We start from the raw sequence: 19,499 nt of genomic DNA, 5'->3' as shown, positions 1-19,499 counted from the left end.
CACCATCCTCCATCCTATTTTGATTCAGAGCTATGCTAATAACTCAAGCTCAGCTTGTTCCTCTCCCCGCAACTGTGCATGCGCCAGTTTTGCTTCGGCGCTTCTGCCTTTATCACACCCAGATATCCCGCCCTAAACCACAACACTGCACCATTATTGGTTCACGGTGGATTCTGGTGTTTGTGAACACCAGGAGAAAGATTATATTAGCTGAATGAGGTCATATTTTAGTTATTTTTTATTTTTGTTTTATTTATTTATTTATTTTGTAATATGATTACTGTTGGATTTGACATTAATAAAGATAACGGTGATACATCTGTTTGGTTACTTTAATGGATGCCGATGGATATTTTAGTTTTTTAGAAGTATGAAGTAGCCACAAAGTGAGGGAAAAAAGAAACCCTGGATGAGGGAAAAAAAGACATCAAAAATCGTTGATTAATCGGATCGTAGCACCCTGAATCGTAATCGAATCGTGAGGTTCAATAGACGGCACACCTCTGGTTTGTAGGGCCACGGCGCGTGGGTGGAGGGAGGGAGAGAGAGGGAGGTGCTGCAGCTGAGAGAGAGAGAGCGAGGCAGGCAGCTCAAACACACGGTGCTGCTGCTGCTGCTGAGCACAGAGCAGCATGGCGGGGCTACAGGACTTGCATCAAGGCAGCCACTGTCACAGGAAAACGTGGATCAACATTCTGCTTGGAATACTCCAGCTACTGTTACCCTGCGTGCAACACGGAGGGGCTCAGCTGCAAGGTTTGTGCCCACCTTCGCTTTCCTCCTGCGGGGAGTATCGTAACCAACCACCGTTGCTCAAACATGATAATGGGCTTAAAGTTAGCTAGGCTGACCTGATAGGAAACTATAGAGAGAAAAAAAAACTGGCTCGCATGTGTTATTTTAAACAAAAATGTCAGAAATAAATGCTATTTACTGTAGTGTTCACATTGGTGTGACTCGAGTGTTTTGTCCGGTGGTTTATCAGCCTGCTAGTTCAACACACTAGCCTCCTGTTTCCCTTCTGCTTTCTGTTTACTTTCAGTAACCATTGAGCTCACTATCAACTACATTGTATATAGGACAGTTTCCGTGTGTAAGAATGTATCGTAGTTCTAATATTCCGCCGCAGAGCAATGCAATACATGTGTTTTCCCAAGTTTGTTAGCCTAGGAGCTAACATTGAGCTACACAGGCAGCTAGCACACGGTCCTTTGTCAGCCTCTCCAGGCCAAGTCATTTCCTCAGCCTGCTGCTTTCCATCCAGCCTGTTTCCCTTCTCTGCTCACATATTATTATTATTACTGCTAGTATACAACTATACTGGTGGAGTGTCTTTTTTTTTGTTTTTTTGCGCTGTTCATTTTTCCAGCCCCGTGTCTCAATGTTATTGTGGTTTGTTTTCCCCCCGTTGATGCAGTTCTGAGTCAGATGTCCACCAGCGTGGTCGAGGTATGGCAGCCGGAGGATGCAGAGCCGTTAGTCCCGCTTCAGGTAATTAGACACTGTCCTCCTCTCCATAGGGTCACTGTGGTAGATGATATGAGTGGGTGTGTGGATAGATATATATTATGAAAATGTAACAGTGGCCATTGCTCTACTCTATGTGCTTTTTTTTTGTTTTAGTTATCTTGATATATTGCTTAAATTAAAAAAAATATTGCTTCTTCATTGTGTTACCATGGTAACCACCCCTTTTTTTTCCTTTTTTTTTTTTTTTTCTTCTTCTAAGTGATGTAAAATATGTGGGAGCATCACCTAAACAGCTAACATGGGTCACTACTAGCTGGGCTTCCTTTGCACATTTTGGCAAAGTTAAAGTGGAGTATCATGTTTTTTTTTTCAGGCACATACAGGGCTCTACACTAACTTTTCCAGTGGTGGCCAACTGAGAAAGTTAGTCCCACCAGCACAGAATTTGGTCGCACCTTTTTTTTTTTTTTTTGAGTGGTGGTGGGGAGAGTGTACAGCATAGTCATACATGCTAATGAATAGTTGACTTAACTGGCGTACCGTAGTTTTGTATGAAGCAAAGATTGACAATGACTCGATATATATTAAACCATTGATCCCTGAGGGAGAATATGGTGACATTAATGCTGCTCTCATACATCTTTATATAATATGAATAATTAAAAATGAGCAATCAGAATAATCCATGTCACTACAACTTATATCTACCTTTTAATTGTATCGTACTCATTTTAAATTACATTTTTATTTTTGACATACATTTTTGTTTAGTTATCATTTATTTGTATTTATTTTGTTTCCTCACTTGAGTTAAAACCAATATTTTCTGGGGGGAAAAAATGATTAATATATCTTAAAAAAAACTAAATTAAAAAAATTTGATGTGGAAAACATGGAATTTGAAAAAAAATAAATAAATAAATGCATATGCATTTACATTTCTAAATTTTTTTAAAAAAAATGTTAATCGCAATATCTGTCAGAAAAATTGCAATAGGTTTTTTGTCAAAATCGTGCAGCCCTACCCTGTCCCCTCTTCTGTTTACACGTACCGCACCATGTTTTCTCATAGAGACGTGGTCATGTGACCATGTACATCACATCCTGTAACCTGCATTTGCAGAAAAAGTGTTTCCATGGCGCTTTTGCAACACATTTCAATGTGGAAACATCTGAAATTCCTCCTCATGAAAGCGCAAAAACTTTTTAGCGATTTTTGAGTAGTTACTCATGAAGGATAGATGGCAATAGTAGCTTGGTGATGGTAACTTACCATCACCAAGCTACTATTGCCATCTATCCTTCATGAACATTATTACAAACGCCAAAGGTTATTTCAGTGCGATCACTTCACCATGGCAACAACAAATGCAGAAAGCCTTTTTTGGTAACATTGTTTACTACATGTTAAATAGAATAAATGTCTTTCTAAAGTGATCAACATGAAACTATCACCTGTTCACTTGCTAACTTCCTGCTTGCACAACTCTACAGTTTGTACATTTGTATGAGGTAGTAATTAAAAGGCAGAGACAGTACATATTTTACTTTTGTGCATATCTTGCAGTTTATTAGCCCCGTACGTCTTTCACTTCCTCCTAGCAAGACGTCGCCACAAATATGAGCTCTAGTTGTTGTAGTGACAGAGAGCATCTGTGGAATGCTACAACTCTTTCCTGGACACGATGACTCTCCTATCTTTGATATCTGTGGTTTGCACTGCTGCATATTACTGTCATTGATGCATTGTCACTCTTTGTTGCCTGATAACAACAGTAAACCTAGTAACCCTCCTCATTTTTTTCTAACATTTGCACGATCGGTGCAGAACTTATCTTCATAACATCTCTTGCTACTTTTATGAGCATTTCCTCTTCGCTGGCAGCGCCATCTAAAACAGTAGATGTTTCCATTACACTTGGAAATGCGCAAAATCTAAATAGTGCATTAAAAACTGGTAATGGAAACACCTGAATTTTGAAAAAAAACATTAACAAAAAGTTTTTACACTTTCATGAGGAGGACTTTCAGACGTTTCGATTTTGCGCCATGGAAACACTTTTTCCACAAATACACGTCACAGAATGTGACGTACCTGGTAAACATGAATCTCCAAGAAAACTATCTCTTTTATGTCTATTAGGTATTTCTAACCATGGAGTCCAACATCTTCACCTCAGCTATTTGTGTTGTTTCCATAATCTTGATCATTCACAATGCAAACACTTCCTCTTTGCTACTTCCAGTTCAGCCCTCTTGCCTTTAAAAATGCTTTCACGCTTTAATAGCCTGACTCGAATGCGTTGAGAAATGCGGACTATTTTTTAACATATATATGTCGCTAGTTTTGCAATCAGACTGTGCTTTTGTGCCGCACTGTTCCCTGAGCTGCTAAATCTACAGCTCATATTTCCTCATCTACTCTCACCTGCTCCTCCTCACTACTCCACGTCTGATTATTGTTTGTGGTATAACTCTGGCTTCCGATTTTTTATTTTAAAATTTCCAAAATTCCATGTCAGAGTATTGCTCATTACTTGTCACTTTTTATTTCTGTTTCATCATCTTTAACTTTTAGACAACTTCCAAACGTGCTAAATACATCGAATAGTCAACTACTGTTATTAATTTGATATGCTTCAGAGAATGTACGTAAATGGGATGGTTATGCTGAAAAGCGGAGGCCCTATATTTTGAGTTTTGTGTTTGTGGACTTTGTAGAACAGCTGCCATGTCATTTGAATGCTCTGAAAGCTTGATTACAGTCTCATGTTGTTTTTGTAATGTTTGTTAAAGCTTAGAATATTTCAACAATGTTTTCTCCTCCCTCTCTTTCTTTTTAAAAGCATTTCTTAAAGCCTGTCCTGTGACACACCGTAATGTGATGTATGTATCGGTAATAGTTACAATAGATGAGTCATTTTATAGAGATTATAAAACAAGGCCTAGAGTTGTTTTAGTTTTGACGATAACTCAACTTTATTTATATAACGCAAATTACAACAAAGTCATCTCAGTGCACTTAACAAAATATAAAGTTCATAGTAAGAAAAAAAACACAAAGATTCACATGAACAAGCATTTAACGACAGTGGGAAGAAAAAACTCCCTCTTTATATATGCTATATAAACAAGTAGATATTGAATAGAATAGAATAATGTATCAAGTATATTTTTGTTTATTTCTAATAATCAGTAGTTTTAACAGTGAATGGATGGACTATATCAGTTACTTTGGCTGTGTGAGAGAGAGAATGACATACTGTACACCTGTCTGTTGTACTGCTGAGCTGTTGTTCTTCCCAAAGCTAAATAATGCAGGATTCCTCACTAGTAAATGTTGTGCATAGTATAGTGTAGGAAGCTGTTGTGCCTGTGACTGATATGAATCCAGAAACACATGCAGTTTGGTAGAAGGAAGGTGGGTGACCCAGATTATTCTGTGAATCCATGATTTACAAGTGTGCCCTGAACGCTTCACATAAAAGCTATAAGTAGTGTAAGTGTCCATTTGGTCAGTGCAGTGCACATAACTCTGACAGGTGTACGTGCACTGCTGATGATCTGTTTGAAAGTATTGTGGTGGGGGATTTATTTGTATTTCGATGCACACTCAAAGTTTAGTTCAGTTAGTGTTGATTCTGACACTCGGTGTTATCTTTACATCACTTAAAACGTTAACTTCTGCTTTTCTCAACATAATATGACTTGTGTAATTACTGTGTGGATTGTGGAAGCGAATGAGCGTCATCAAAAACAGTCTTAATATCCTATTTCATGCTCTACTCCGTGGCGTTTCAAAAACAAACCCACAGCCTCTTGTTAAAGAATGTATTTTTTACTCAAACCTCTGCACATTTCCTGTGAGAACCTTGTGTCATGAGGATGATCTACAAGCAGAGCACCTTTTTAAATGTTAAACCCTATTGTGTTCCAGCTGTTTGTTCTTTGTTTTATTTGTGTGTTGTGCTTAGTTATCAAGAAAATTAGATTAGTTCAGTTCAGGTTTGTCATAAACGAGTCACCCTTTAAATGCCCAGGGGTATTGCAAGGTGCAGTGATGTGACTTAGTCTGCCATGTATACAAAGATCATGTAGTTGCAGAAAGCCACCAACTATTTGTGAACAATTTATTCAAATGTCAAGTTAATTCTGACTTTTACGACATTAAATAAATGAGATTTAAACAGTAGTAAACGCGTGGATAAGCACCTTCACAAGGGAATCACCTTTGACCATTCCTGTGAATTGCATTCCTGACAAGTCGTAGTAACATGTCTTATCATAGCAGACGTTAGTGCAGTAACCCAACAATGACTGTAATGTGTTTGGCTTCTCCACAGTAATGCTGCACAAAGACGGCTTGCTCTTTGTCTTCCACTGGTGCTTCATAAAAACAAGTTGCTCCCTGGTTATTTTCTATCAAAATTATGTTTTATTACTTGTGCTTGTTCACCAGGCCGATCATGGTATCCATCGCCTGTATTGTAAATGTGTTTGCAATACCAGTTTAGCAAACCTCATTATTACAGTTTAAAACAATACTTTGAAAGATCATGCTAGGACTGGAGTCATTTTATGTTTTATTATAGCTACTGTAGTCAGTGTTGTAGTTTTTACGATTCAAGAAAATGTTCAAATCCCAACTGTTATTTTTTATTTTTTTAAACCTAGTTAAAGGGACAAATAAAATTCCAAGCAGGATTTCAAACTCAAACTACTAACATTTAGGAAGAACCTATTGTGTATTAATAGTGTTAGTTAAAAATAGGACCCTATAACCAGTTTTGCAAATGTTGGTGGGTGTTAGGATTCAGCAATGTGATTGAAATGTTTGAAACCATCTGTGTATCTGTGTATTTGGGGAAACCCACAGGAATGTACTGTAAACAAGTGCACAAACATACGTCAAGTGCCAAAGATCCTATTATCACAGTTTTAATATCCCCATTAATAACTACACAGTAGGTCCAAATGTATGGACACCCACATTTTTTGGAAAAATAACGACGACATGCACGATCTGGATGGAACTCAGCGGGATAATTAAAGAACCAACCCAACCTAATTTTTTAATTTCACCTATGATGAGATAGGGCTGGGCAATATGGACGAAAATTCATATCTCGATTTTTTTTTCTCAAAATAATGATATATGGTTTAAATCTTGATATTTTTAACTCAAAGGTCTGACCAGAAAGACAATTCTAGATTAAATTTACTGATGCAAAATGCACACAGGCACATTTATTTACAAACAGCTGCACTTTATGTGCCATATTTGGGTTTTTCTCCTGTAACGGACAGCATGTGTGAGTGAGTTCTGTAGTATGACTTGTTTAGGGGAAGGTCTGGCTTATGATAATAAATCTCTCCAACTGTGCTTTTCATGTTGTTCTGAGAAGTAGTGAAAGCTGCGACTCCTAAAACAAGTATTTTAATCCAAAATAAGCTATAAAAAAAATATATCGATATATGCAAAATAAAATGTTCTATATCTTCAAAATGGAAAACTCGATATCTTTAATCTTGATATATTGCCCAGTCCTATGATAAGAGATGTATTTATCCGAATCCCCCTCCATAATTGAATGGGATCTTCCATGGCTTAGGGCTGCACAATTTCGACAAAAAACCTTATTGCAGATTTTCTGACAGATATTGCGATTCAGTTTACAATTTTTCAAAATATTTTATACATTTAAATGCATACGCCTTTTATTTATTTTTTTCAAATTTTGTGTTTTTTACTTCACTTTTTTAAAATTCAGTCTTTTTTTTAGAAATAATAGTCAATTTTTTCAGAAAGCAGGGCTCGAGACTGCGACCACATTGCTCACATATGTGAGTATTTTTTCAGTGTGTGCGTGTGAAAATTTCATCTGGTCCCCCTTGTTATTTTTATTTATTTTTTTTGTTTACAGAATAAGATAACAAAACAGGCTTCTAGCAACCCATCCCACACTAACCACTCCACCATACATTCATACCACAATCACAACCATTCACACATTCATAGTGTTGTGACAGGAAAGCAAAATAGAAATAAAAAAGAGCACAAAGCAAACCAACATTTACAACATAACGGAATAAAAAATTAAATAAAATCACATCCGTGAACACAAGGAAAAGATGGCCAGAAGGCAATTAAAGAACTCAGGACATACACTAAGTATATTCAAATGTCTGACAGTTCAGATTTCTCTCTTTCTTTTTGTCTTTTAAGCATACTAAACATTCTGTATTTTCATTTTCAGGTGGACAAAGAGCGAAGAAAAGATAGTCTTCCTCTAAAGGACAGGTGAGAATGTCTCTCTTTTTTTGTTCCAGAAATCTTCAGTTGCCTTTTTTTTTTCTCTTCACACATTTGTGATGGTATTACAAACCAATAACTGACAGATACACGGGTGGGGGGGAGTGTGAAACATTCTCTGAACCATTTTAGTTTACTAGTTACATCATTTGACAGAAAGTGTAACACAAACGCAAAGCAATTTCAGAGTGTTGAAAGATGATTTTTTTTTTTTCTTACAATAGTGGCACATGAGGAAAAATAGGCAGTTTTTCCCCAAAGCCTCAAAGTATTTGACAAACCAACACAGATATTGCACCATACAGAAGACTCTCTTTTTTTTTTTTTTGTGGAGTGGAATTAAGCTGTAAGACCAGTCTGGTAGATGCCCAGCTGGATGGAAATCTTTACTACTTGAGTAAAGAGTAATGTTTTTCATAAAAAAAGGTGTAAGGCCAACATCCAATGGGCTCTACAAAATGGAATATACAACCTGATGCATTACTCCAAAGATGACGTGTGTTTTGGACTTGAATAGACGAAAGGATAAATAGGATAAATATAATTATATATTTATATTTATATTTATCCTATTTATCCTTTATTCTCTATCTATCCTTTATTTATCCCTCATCCTTTATATTTATCATTATTATTATTATTATTATTGTTGCTGGGTTGTTCTTTGTTGTGTTGTTTTTATTTCTTTTATTTCTTTTATTTCTTTTTGTTGCTTGTTTTGTGCACCAACCACCAAGTCAAATTCCTTGTACTGTCCTCAAAACTGTACATGGCAAATAAAACATTTCTGAATGGCGTGGTAGCATGCAAGTGTGAAAAGGCTTTTACAAGGTTCTCTTCCACATGCGGGCCACAGTGTTTATGATAGTGAGTGAAGGGGCGTGTGACACAGAGAGTTAGAGAAGGGGTGGGGGGGGGGCGTGCATTGACAGGCACAGAACTGAATACCTGACTAATTTTAGAACTCCTTGAAAGAAAAAGGGGGGGCGGGTGGTCTGACTTCCTCAGCTGTTTTTCTTTCTGTAGAGAATATTTTGGAAACTGTATGTTTCAGTCAGAGGAGGAATGCTCGTCTGTCTGTAGTGTTGGCATCTGCTGGGAAACTGAAAACTTCATCTTTGTCACATTGTGTTGCCATGTATTATCTATAATATAATTTATAATCTAAACTACTAATACTTTTTCTATTCACTTGAAATCCTGTATTAAACAGACTGCAGAAACGATGCTAAAAGTGAGTCAAGACTTGCTATATACTGTGACACAGTCATAGGCAACTCATTTTGTCTGGCCCCAAAGTAAAACCACGTAATAACTAGGGGTGTAACGATTCATTTTAGCAACGATTCGAATCACGATTCGCTGTTGCCGATTCGATTCAAGTAAGATTTTGATTAACTTAGAACGATTTGATCCGAAACGATTCAGTAACTTTTTATCCAAAATAATAATTAAACAAGTGTGACTGTGAAATAAATACCTCGATACTTTACAGTACAGGTGAGGTTTCCTAGATTCCTGATGTTTCGTTTAAGGGAATCATCTATAAATTAATTATGGACATAAACAAAAAAGTATACAAAATTTAATGGCAAATTTATTCATCTTTTATTTGAATGAAGTCTAACCAACACCAGTTTAAATTAAAAGGGATCTTATTTTTTTCTGCTCACATTTTCAATGAATACGAATAGATTAGGTTTACTTGACTCTTCTGCTTGTTTTTTCAACATAAAAATAATACAATATTAATATCAACAATGAAGTGCAACCAAATCTGTTCAGGTTAAATAAGCAGTGGTTAAACCTGATACTTTTCCTCTTAACTTGATGGTGAGTCTCAAGGCTTCTGCAGACCTAATGCTAATAAGCTAATGCTACATGTGCTGCTGCTGCTGAAGTGAATGCTACCAGAAGGGCCTGAACACACTCCTTTAGAATATCTCTGTCTGTGTTTAAGCCAAAGTGTTTCCACACTGGATCCCAAAGGTGGATTATTGATTAATTTCTCACTCGCGGCTTCTCCGTGGTTTGCTATCTGCTGTTGCGCTCTGCGTGACATCACAGACAGCTGACGGAGTTGCCCACAACATCTTTATTTTTAAAAACGCTTTTAAAGCGCATCCATGTAAAGTCTGCCATGCTTAAATCTAATGAGTTATTTCCTTGTCTCGATACAGTTGATTGATAACCCTTTAAAACGATTTTAGATCGATAAATGTCATCCGGAAGGTCAACTTGCCGATCACAGATTGATGTAGTTGGGTCGTAGGATTATAAATCTATTCATCGATTTAATGGATGAATTGTTACTCCTTTAGTAACAAATGACGACAAAGATGCACAAAAGACGACAAAGATGCACAAAAGATGAAGACAACTAAAATAATCAGAAGTACTCCAAAAACTCACAAGATGACTACAAAAAATAACGGTAAATATGCACAACAACAAAAATACACAAAATGAAAAATCATGCAAAACAGCAACAGAAATACATAAAATGACTCCAAAAACACACACAACCACACTAAACACACAAATTGAGAAATAATATGCAAAATGACACAATTACTCTAAAAATACACAAAACAAAAACATAAACGCATATTAATCCTTTGTTATTTCCTGTATTCTTGTTCAGATTGGTCAGTATTTTAAATGGTGACATGAATGTTGATGCTGTTGCCCTCGGATCAGACAATCCCATTTTTGTGATGATAAAAGTTGCTCATATCTGCTGTAACATGTTCAGATACACTGTTTTAGAACGGGAGTGGAAAATTAATAACACTGCTGTAACACACACAAGTCTGGGAGCTGCTCTCTACGTACAGTATGTGCATATTTGACAGCACACAGCTTCATAACAAAACATTTGTGGTTTTTTTTTTAAAATTTTTTTACATAATTTATTAATGTGTCTGAGGTCAGCCTTCGATTCACCTCCTCAGCATCCATTTGTGTGTCTTTCTTGTGCTAATCGAAACACCCGCTCGAGCCGTGTTAAAATGATAGGAATTTCCAAAGATTTACAGCTCTGAAGCACAATACTCAACTGTAAACCATAAAACTGGCTATGCTTAGAATATACAAGCAGTTATTAAAAATACAGAGCCAAAATTTAAACCCAATAACAATAACAATTAGTTCTGTGTAAAGTATAAAACTGCAATGTATGCTGGGATACTTCATTGACCATTCAATGTTTTTGAACTCCTGATTGTGAGCCTCGTAGTCTTTGGCTTCAATGAGCTGACAATCAGCTGACTTTAATCTATTACTCGAATATGAAATGAGCACAGTTGTTTTTGTAGTTTTATAACACTAAACTGTACTGAATACATATAGGAAATGGCTTAACAAGTTCAACCTAAACGCTGGCTGTGCCTTTGTTGTGGCCCAGCAGCAACCTATTTTCACTTAAGCAAATAGTATCACCTTTAGGTATTTGCTTAGCAGTAAATGGAACAGGGAGGGTTAACAGCTGGTCAATACAATCTGAAAGTCATGTGGGGTCACTTTAAGGATGTACGCCTCCAAATGAGCAGAAAGCTGGCGGCATAATGTGCATTTAGATCAGTTCATGCAAAACATCAACTGAGATGTGCCTTTTTTATGCAAAGAAAATGAAAATGCTAGTATAAATGTTGCCAGTATTCACTTGTCCTTTTCTGTATACGAGCCTTTGCCCTATTGTTGACCTTATGATCTCTGGGGCTGTGGGCTGCTAGGCATCTCGTGCCTGGGTTATCAGGCACTAACCAGTCCTGCCATCACTCGTCCCCAGCCTGAGGAGCTCAGCAGGCAGCAGATATAGACGTTAATGATACCTGTAGCTGTCTCTAATCTTGTGTCAATATGGTCTCTACTTTCATTTTCACTTTTTTTAAAAATATCTTGTGTACTCAAATGTTCTAATCTCAGCTTGGTGAGTCAAGCTGTGGAATATGGTTTTAATTTCACTTTAGTTCTCTTGCTTTTCCAACATCTACCTGAACCACCTTCTGCTTCCACCCTCTCCTCTGGAGCAGAGCTGGGGTCACTGCTTGCACCCACTTTATTTGAGCTGGATCCAGGGGATCAAATACCATCAAACATAACATGTTATTTTTGTAACTGTGGTGGTAAAACAGACTACAGCTCAGTGCTGGGGCTGCTAGTGATTCTCAGGGAACACACAGGTTATTAATATTTGTAAAGTGGCTAAGTCTCTCATATTAATGCATGCTTGTTTGTTAGTCTGTGACTGTGTTGGTGCTGTAGCTGAGAGAGCGAAAGAGTTACATTTTTTATTCTCTTAGAGCTAGTGTGTACTGCCGACCTCCCACACACAAACGCACACACGTTAGTCAGTGTCATTGAGAGATAAGCGTTTCAGTTGTGTGTTGACTGTGTGGAGATGTGATGAACAGTTTTCATTTCCTCACCACAGATATGCATGTGAAGCTGTTACCACAGCTTTGTTTCCACCACTGTTCATTTTGAGTCAGCTTTAGTCAATTTAGTTTTGACTAAAATGCAACTTGGTTTTAGTAAAAACTGTGTCATCAGCAATATTTCAGTTATAGTCTAGTTTCTTCTAGTTTCTTCACAACCAAAAACAATGAAATAGACCCTGTATGTGTTAAGAAAGAAACACAAATATAAAACCCCATACCTTCAAAACAGTAAAAAAAAAAAACGATTTCTCAAGTCTTGGCAAACACGTGCACTTCAATTAATATTTGAACATTTAAACAGATGTATATAGTTGTACAATCTTTTCCTCACCTTACAGCAAAGCAATGGACTGCTGGTGTGTTTGTGGTTTTACATAAAGATGTTGTTAAAACAAGAAATTAATGTGCAGACTTTCCACTCATATTTGATCAATTCTGAAGAAACACTTAATTTTTAGGGGGTTTGTGTTGGATGCTTAGACCGTTGCTGCAAGTGCTTTTAACGGCCAACGGGCACGCATGAGCACCCATTTTCTAGGCGCAGCAGCATGAGCACCTGCTTCCCGAAGAGGGATGTGAGCCCTCAAACCGTCACTGCAAGGCTTACTGGGGACGCTACATGTAGCTGAGCAGAGCTCGGCTTTGTACCAGCCAATACTGAAGGACGCGGTATCATATCAGAAGTGGAAAAGGTTGTATGGGGACATCCCTATTATCTGTATATAAAACTACACCGGCAAACACAATCTGCTCACCCATCACAGACTTTGGGCTGTGACTAGAGATGAGATTACATTTATTTAACATGATAAAACTGATAAAGGATCCTTGGAAGAGAACCACTTATAAGTTCTTATCTCTTTAGTTTAGTATTCTGTCAGCTTAACAAAGCCTTGGTATTTATTACGTTTACCTGCTTATTACATAAGAGGTTACAACCCAAAGCAGTAGTGGTGGCACAGGGTGAGCCCTGCCTCTGTAAGGATTGTTATTGCATTGTGTAAACATAATCACGTCATCTTGAAGTTTAAAAAAACATCAAGTAAATCAAGTTTTTGTAGATACATATGACTTCAATAGAAAGTAGAAGTAATGAACCATCAACTCCAACACAAGTTTATAAGCAGTGTGTTTTTAATTAGTTTCAGTTCTTTAGTCTAAGCTACGCTAAGCATTGCTGCTGCTGTGCGTCTTTGCCTGAGTTTAAAATCAATCATTGATTTTTAAACTGCATGATGTCAAGTTTATAAATTCCCACTATGCAATAAACACAAACAGAGATCTGCAGATCTACTGTTGTATTTCTGGTTTGTTCACCTCGTGCTCTTTAGTTTATGATTTTAGGGGTGGCTTAAGGACATAATCCTTTTACATTCTCTCAAGTAAAGGTTTTCCACGAGAAACCCAAATGCTAAAAAATGCCACTAGGCATTATTGCTCATGACATGGAACTTTATATTTGTTGTGATATAAATGTAAAAACTGTCCAAACACAACTGAGTTTCATTACAGAGTATGCAGTTGACAAACGTAATGATCGATGTTTTAATTTTCACAATATGTTAGAAAAACTTTCACTAGGCAAAGGAGGCTTTTGTTACCACATAATAAATGGTCATTTCTTCTCCATCACAAATTCTTTTGATAATCTGTGAATTAATATCTTAAATAAACCTCATTATTAGACGTTTAATAAGGTACATAGATTTGATTCACGTGTTGGTTCACAGCGCCAGGGCACCAGCTCCCAGAGCTCGTTAGCACAAGTCGTGATGCAGGTGTCTTACCGTCACCAATGGTAACACAGCCTGTGATTTCCTACACTTCATCCTTTTTCCATGAAATAAGCTCAAGTCAGGTGTGTGCATCATTTGTTGCCCGGATGCTGTGATGGTGTTGAATCGAGTGATGATTAAAAAAAAAAATGAATAAATACTCCTTTGATCTGTCTCAATGATCCTGGATAAAAAAAAACCTATAACAGCAGATTTTCCTGTGTTATTATGACAGGTTTTAGGAAATTCAATTGATAGATTGAAGTCTGCATAATAGTCAAAAATACTGAAAGTTCATCATTTGCCATTGAAACTGAGACAAACTTTACAAAATAACATAGACACTAAATCAGAATATGGTAATTGTTTTTTTTTTTTTTACTTTATACAACTGTGTAGGCTTTGGCGGTAATACGGTAATAACGTATACCGCGGTGTCATAAAATAGTAACGGTATCAGTTTAAACACCATTTAAAAAATGCAATGCACTTATATAGGTGATATGAATTAAATATCAAACATAATTCATTTAATGCCTAAACATGATTCTATGTCCAGCAACAGCTGTGTATGCATAAGAATGAAAAAAAGAAAAAACAAAGTGGTGCGCTGTCAGTGACTGCTCTGATCGGAGCAAGAGGGAACGAATTAAGACAGGCCTGAAGCACAAGCATCCACTATTGAATCAATCCTTTTACTGCACAAGAACATGGATTATTCTTAGATTTGATAAGTGGATTATGTAAATAGATCTACTGCTGTCTCTGGCGCCGTGGGTACACTACGCACCTGTATTTGATGTGCGATTGTTTCCCCTTGCGCTGATTTGCTGTTGACACTTACATTTTATTAATAAAAGCAGGCTTACCACTAAAACAAACGTAAATACATCATTTGTATGAGGAAAAACTCGGTTTTAATTGTCGGTTTCAGGTCGGGCTCTGATATAAATACCTGATGTTTGTCAGAGCTGTAGGTTTCATTTTTGCTTTGTCACGTTCTGATCAAAGGTTGAATGAGATTCATATCATAAGTGGTCTGTGGTTAAAGCAAATCGGCACCACAAAAACGCCAAAACAAAATATTTGTCTCTCTTTGTCTTTCTCGTTGTCCTCCTCCACCTGCTCATTCATTCTGTGGCTCCACTGCACAAAAACTGAGACAAACGCGTCAATGCGCATGCGGGTCACATTGGAGTCTGATCATACAGATCACATTTTAAATAGTAATATGAGATGGACAAACAAAAAATCTGACCTGTGTTTGGTATTCAGAATGGTGACGGCACAAGTCAAAAGTTTGGTGGTGCTGTCTCAGCCTTACGTCATAATTTTTAATTAGTTACGGTAATGCCGTATACCGCAGTAAAATAGGGAAGAGGTTTGACTGTATCGACATTTGGATACCGCCCAAGCTTACAGCTGTTAGGTTTTTGTTGTTGTTTTAAATAAAGTTGAATTGAAACCTATAGCCATCCTGACCTGAAGTTTTTTTCTCTTCTTCCAACAGCTCTTCTACGTATGCACGGGAGAGTGGGAAACCCTTAAATTTTCAGCCTCCAGTGTTGGAGTTTGGGTTGCAGTAAGTGCTGCTTTCACTTTTTTTTTTTTTACATGTTTCGACAAACACTCTTGCTCTAAAGGGCCGAAATGACTCTTGTTTTAGAACCTCACGCTTTACGTATTTAAAGAAAACCCCAATAGTGTAACTACTCATGAATTCCACAGAGAATGACTTTAATAAACTGGGCACTTCTTCATCCTGAGAAAACAGGCAGGATATCCATGTTTGGCAATAAGTTTGTTTTCAGACAAGTGGGAGAGAGGCGACCCCGGCCTAAAGGGTTGGGAACGCCAATGTCTGCTTTCATACTCCACAACGGAGCAGCAGATGTACTGATGTGATTAAACAGCATTCCCTCTGCCCAGTCATGTTGTGAACTATGTATATTTTATCACAAAAGTGGGAAAGTTATCCATGAAAGTCCCAGCAGTGGTTGGAAACCTGTTTGGGAACAGAAATTGAGATGCCATTCAGGTGTTGGTTATGTATATGTTCTCTGGTTGGTGTTTTTGCCACATATACATTTCTGAAAATTAAAAACTTGATTCCATGATAGTAAGTTGAAAAGAAAGAAATATAATGTATATAAATATGTCAGAGCTTCAATATTACACTCTATTAAGCGTTGCCATAATTAAGGGTTTTTAGAAGAGTACTGTCAGTCATGCTTATGCAGCATTTTCCAAAATGTATATTTTATAAAAGACAAGAAGGAAAAAAAAAACCTGTTGAGATTATTAGTTTGTACTAAAATGAATTAAAAAATATATCAAGAAGAATGAAAAATAAATCAAGATTGTTGATCGACAATAACTATTGAGGGATTTCTTTCTGGTCCTATCTGTGCATGTAGTCATGCGACGCTCTTAGGTTTCGTTGTAATAGAATAGTATGGTATGCATTGGCAATGCATATGTAAATTGTAGGTTCCCATAACTTACTACCTTTTTAGAAAATATACGCATTACAGGCAAATCATATCAAATAATAATTTGTTGCAGTAATTTCTAGAGCTGTGGAAGTAAGATTATAATCAAATAAAGCGTTATCTAACACGCATCAGTCACAAGATGGTTCCTTGTGCGACTAATAAATAGGGGTGAGTATTATTGGCAAGGATGTTGCAATACGATACGTATCACGATACTTGGGTCACGATACGATATTATTGCGATATTCTACCCAGTTAATATCAAAATTAAATGTAGAGATGAAAAATCAAGTTGCTGTATATGTTCATCAGAAGATATTAATCATTCAGAGGACAAATTGAGTCAAAACTATTTGCTTCATAACATTCTATGTATTATTTATTAATAATGTTTTTGCACAATTTCACTGAAAAAAGAAAATACAGCATTACACACTGCCATCATAAAATAAATTGCAACAAGTTTCTTTTCACTGAAACTACTGTGTAGAAGTCTCAAAGTAACCATGACAACATAATGATGGCATTGTAACAACTGTAAGTGAGAACATAAAGGATAAATGACCCTGAGTTACTGATAATGCACAAACATAATAAAAAAATAATTTATCCTATTGTATCAGTTTAAACACTGATGTGAACAGATTATATGAAAATAAAATGTCTGTACATACATAAATATTGCAGGTATTACACACTGCCATCATAAAATCAAGTGCATCAAGTAACCATTGAAAGCATTGTAACCACCACTGAAATGTTGCACAAATACATAAAAATATTAAGTATCAGAAGGAAGAAAAAAATAAAAAATTGATTTTTTAAAAATAAATTAATTGATTTAAAATCGGCACCCAAAAAAATCATGATATATTGTGAAATCGATCTCATCATTGATACAAACCAGAATAAGTGAAAATGAGCTGCAAATAAAAATTAAATAAAATTTGCCTTATTTTTTACATTATGTTACGGTGGCTTTGGGGGCACATTTGTCTTGGCCATAAACTTTGGTCAGGAATAAACTTCAACCTAAGAAGACAAACCCCTCACTTTAGCTGAGACTAGTCAGGGGGCTAACAGAGCGAAGGGACCCACTTGTCCTGGATTGTATTGAGCAGCCTCGGTGGAGAATACTGTTTTAGAACCTCTGTGTCTCTTCTCAGGCCGCTGGGGCTGCCAAGAGCTGAAACCATATATATACACAACCCCAGCCAGGCGGTTCCTGTGACTCTGCTGTCAATGTTTACATCCAGCAGACATTTTTACATACCTTCCTTTCACAAAAGAGTAAGTCCACACAACATATGTCTCCCGTTAAAGCTGCAGTAACAAGTGATTAGATGGAATTGTGTTTATATATATATATATATATATATATAATGTTTTTGTTTGACTTGCATATTGTTTTCTCTCTTTCCAAGGAGATCCCGCCCAGGGGGAAGGCATCTTTTAAACTAATTTACCTCCCATTTGAGGAGGGCAATGTAGAAAATACGTTATTTATAAACACATCAGCCCATGGGCTGCTGTCATACCAAGTAAGTATGCAAAAAACACACTCTCATATCTTTGCTCTTCTTTCTAACCACATGTCTGTGTAAGCACATGATGGTCTCATTACCTCTATTTTTGTCTTTTTTACTAGTTTACATAAACCAATGTCCTAAATCAGACCTGAATGATGTCATGTGTTTGCAGTTTTACCAGCTTGAATTCAAACAACCACAAGTTACATTAACATGTAGGTTTCCTGCCAAGCTGTTTGTCTCTTTTCCATGTATGAAAAGTCCTATATAGATGAAGATTTAAAGGATTGATAAAGCTAGATTTGACATTTTAGTTTTCTTCATCTTGTTCCTGTGAGCCTGAATGATGAGGCTGATAAGTTTCCATATATCTATTTTTAACATATGGTTTGTTATCTGCAAAGGGGAGGTTTTGTTTGAAACTAAACCACAGGCCTATGCAGCGGCACACTTTGCATGTAGTTTTAAATCCTGGCTCTGGTAAAGACCTCATGTTTTATATTCTTTAAATGACTGTAAATGTGTGTGTTTGTAGGTATTTGGTGTGGGAGGTCACCAGGATCGTTATAACTCTGTCCAAAGAAAGGATAACGTGGTAGTATTCCCTCACATCCAGAGCATTAAGCTGACACAAACTCAGGTATGCTTTTCCATTTGTTTACTGCTCGCTAAAACACAGAAGAGTGTTATGATACACTGAACATTTGTATATTAGTTTGGTTGTTTTGTGAGTCCGTGTACACGCCGTGATGTGATCCAATTATCAAGAGAGAGTATTGTTTTGAAATAGTAAACTTTCGATTTGATAAAAGCCTACCCAATGAGGAACTAATGCACACTTTAGAATAGAGCAGTGGAATTGAAGCATCTCCTCCATAAAAGGAGTGATTGCTTTTACAACAGGAAGTAATGCTGCAGTTGCAATATCTTAGTTTGGGTGTGTGCAGACAGACTTTAGCTCCCAGCAGTCACTGAGTCTGCTCAGAATATTTGTGTTCATTTTTCTTCACATGCTCCTTGTGCTTCTACAAGTTTAAACAATGTGTTCAAGTTAAAGCTAGAGGGTTCCTTTATTCATCTTATCATCTGGCAGCAGCAAAGAGGTACAAAAAGATGTACAGAAAGGGTAGAATTCTGCATATTTTAAACATAACACACACCAGTCTTAACAATGTGAAATCAGGCGCCATTACGTTATCACACATTCAGGTGTTTTAAAACTAAGACATTCAAAGCAAGACAGACAGCGGCTCTCGAGTCCCAGGAATGAGGAAGCCTTTGTTGAGGAGATGTGTATCACAATGAGGAAATCTGCCCTATTTAAAGGACTGACTCTCTGCAGTAATTTTTTGTACAATAAAAGTGAATCCTGTATTAGGGCTTAGATAAACGATTATTTTTCATTAATCTTGCAGTTATTTTTTATCGATGCATCTATTAATCTAACAATTAATTTTTCCAGTTTGATTCGATTA

At 36.7% G+C, this 19,499-nt stretch overlaps 1 protein-coding gene across 1 annotated transcript in view; it reads left to right on the top strand.

The window, feature by feature from the left end:
• The first annotated feature begins 577 nt into the window (after nucleotides 1–577).
• tmem131l (transmembrane 131 like) overlaps nucleotides 578–19,499 on the top strand; it is a 41,968-nt gene continuing 23,046 nt past the window's right edge. The window contains exons 1-7 of the mRNA XM_028445312.1: nucleotides 578–756; nucleotides 1,418–1,491; nucleotides 7,728–7,771; nucleotides 15,511–15,582; nucleotides 17,662–17,785; nucleotides 17,920–18,036; nucleotides 18,560–18,664. Coding sequence (XP_028301113.1) covers nucleotides 633–756; nucleotides 1,418–1,491; nucleotides 7,728–7,771; nucleotides 15,511–15,582; nucleotides 17,662–17,785; nucleotides 17,920–18,036; nucleotides 18,560–18,664 — 660 coding nt within the window. The 5' untranslated portion in view covers nucleotides 578–632. The remainder of the gene's footprint in view (nucleotides 757–1,417; nucleotides 1,492–7,727; nucleotides 7,772–15,510; nucleotides 15,583–17,661; nucleotides 17,786–17,919; nucleotides 18,037–18,559; nucleotides 18,665–19,499) is intronic.

The sequence above is a fragment of the Gouania willdenowi genome, chromosome 1 (assembly GCF_900634775.1).
Source record: "Gouania willdenowi chromosome 1, fGouWil2.1, whole genome shotgun sequence".
NCBI classification, from domain to species: Eukaryota; Metazoa; Chordata; class Actinopteri; order Blenniiformes; family Gobiesocidae; genus Gouania; species Gouania willdenowi.
The sequence above is the reverse complement of the archived record's forward strand: the minus strand, read 5'-3'. Positions and strand labels throughout refer to the sequence as shown.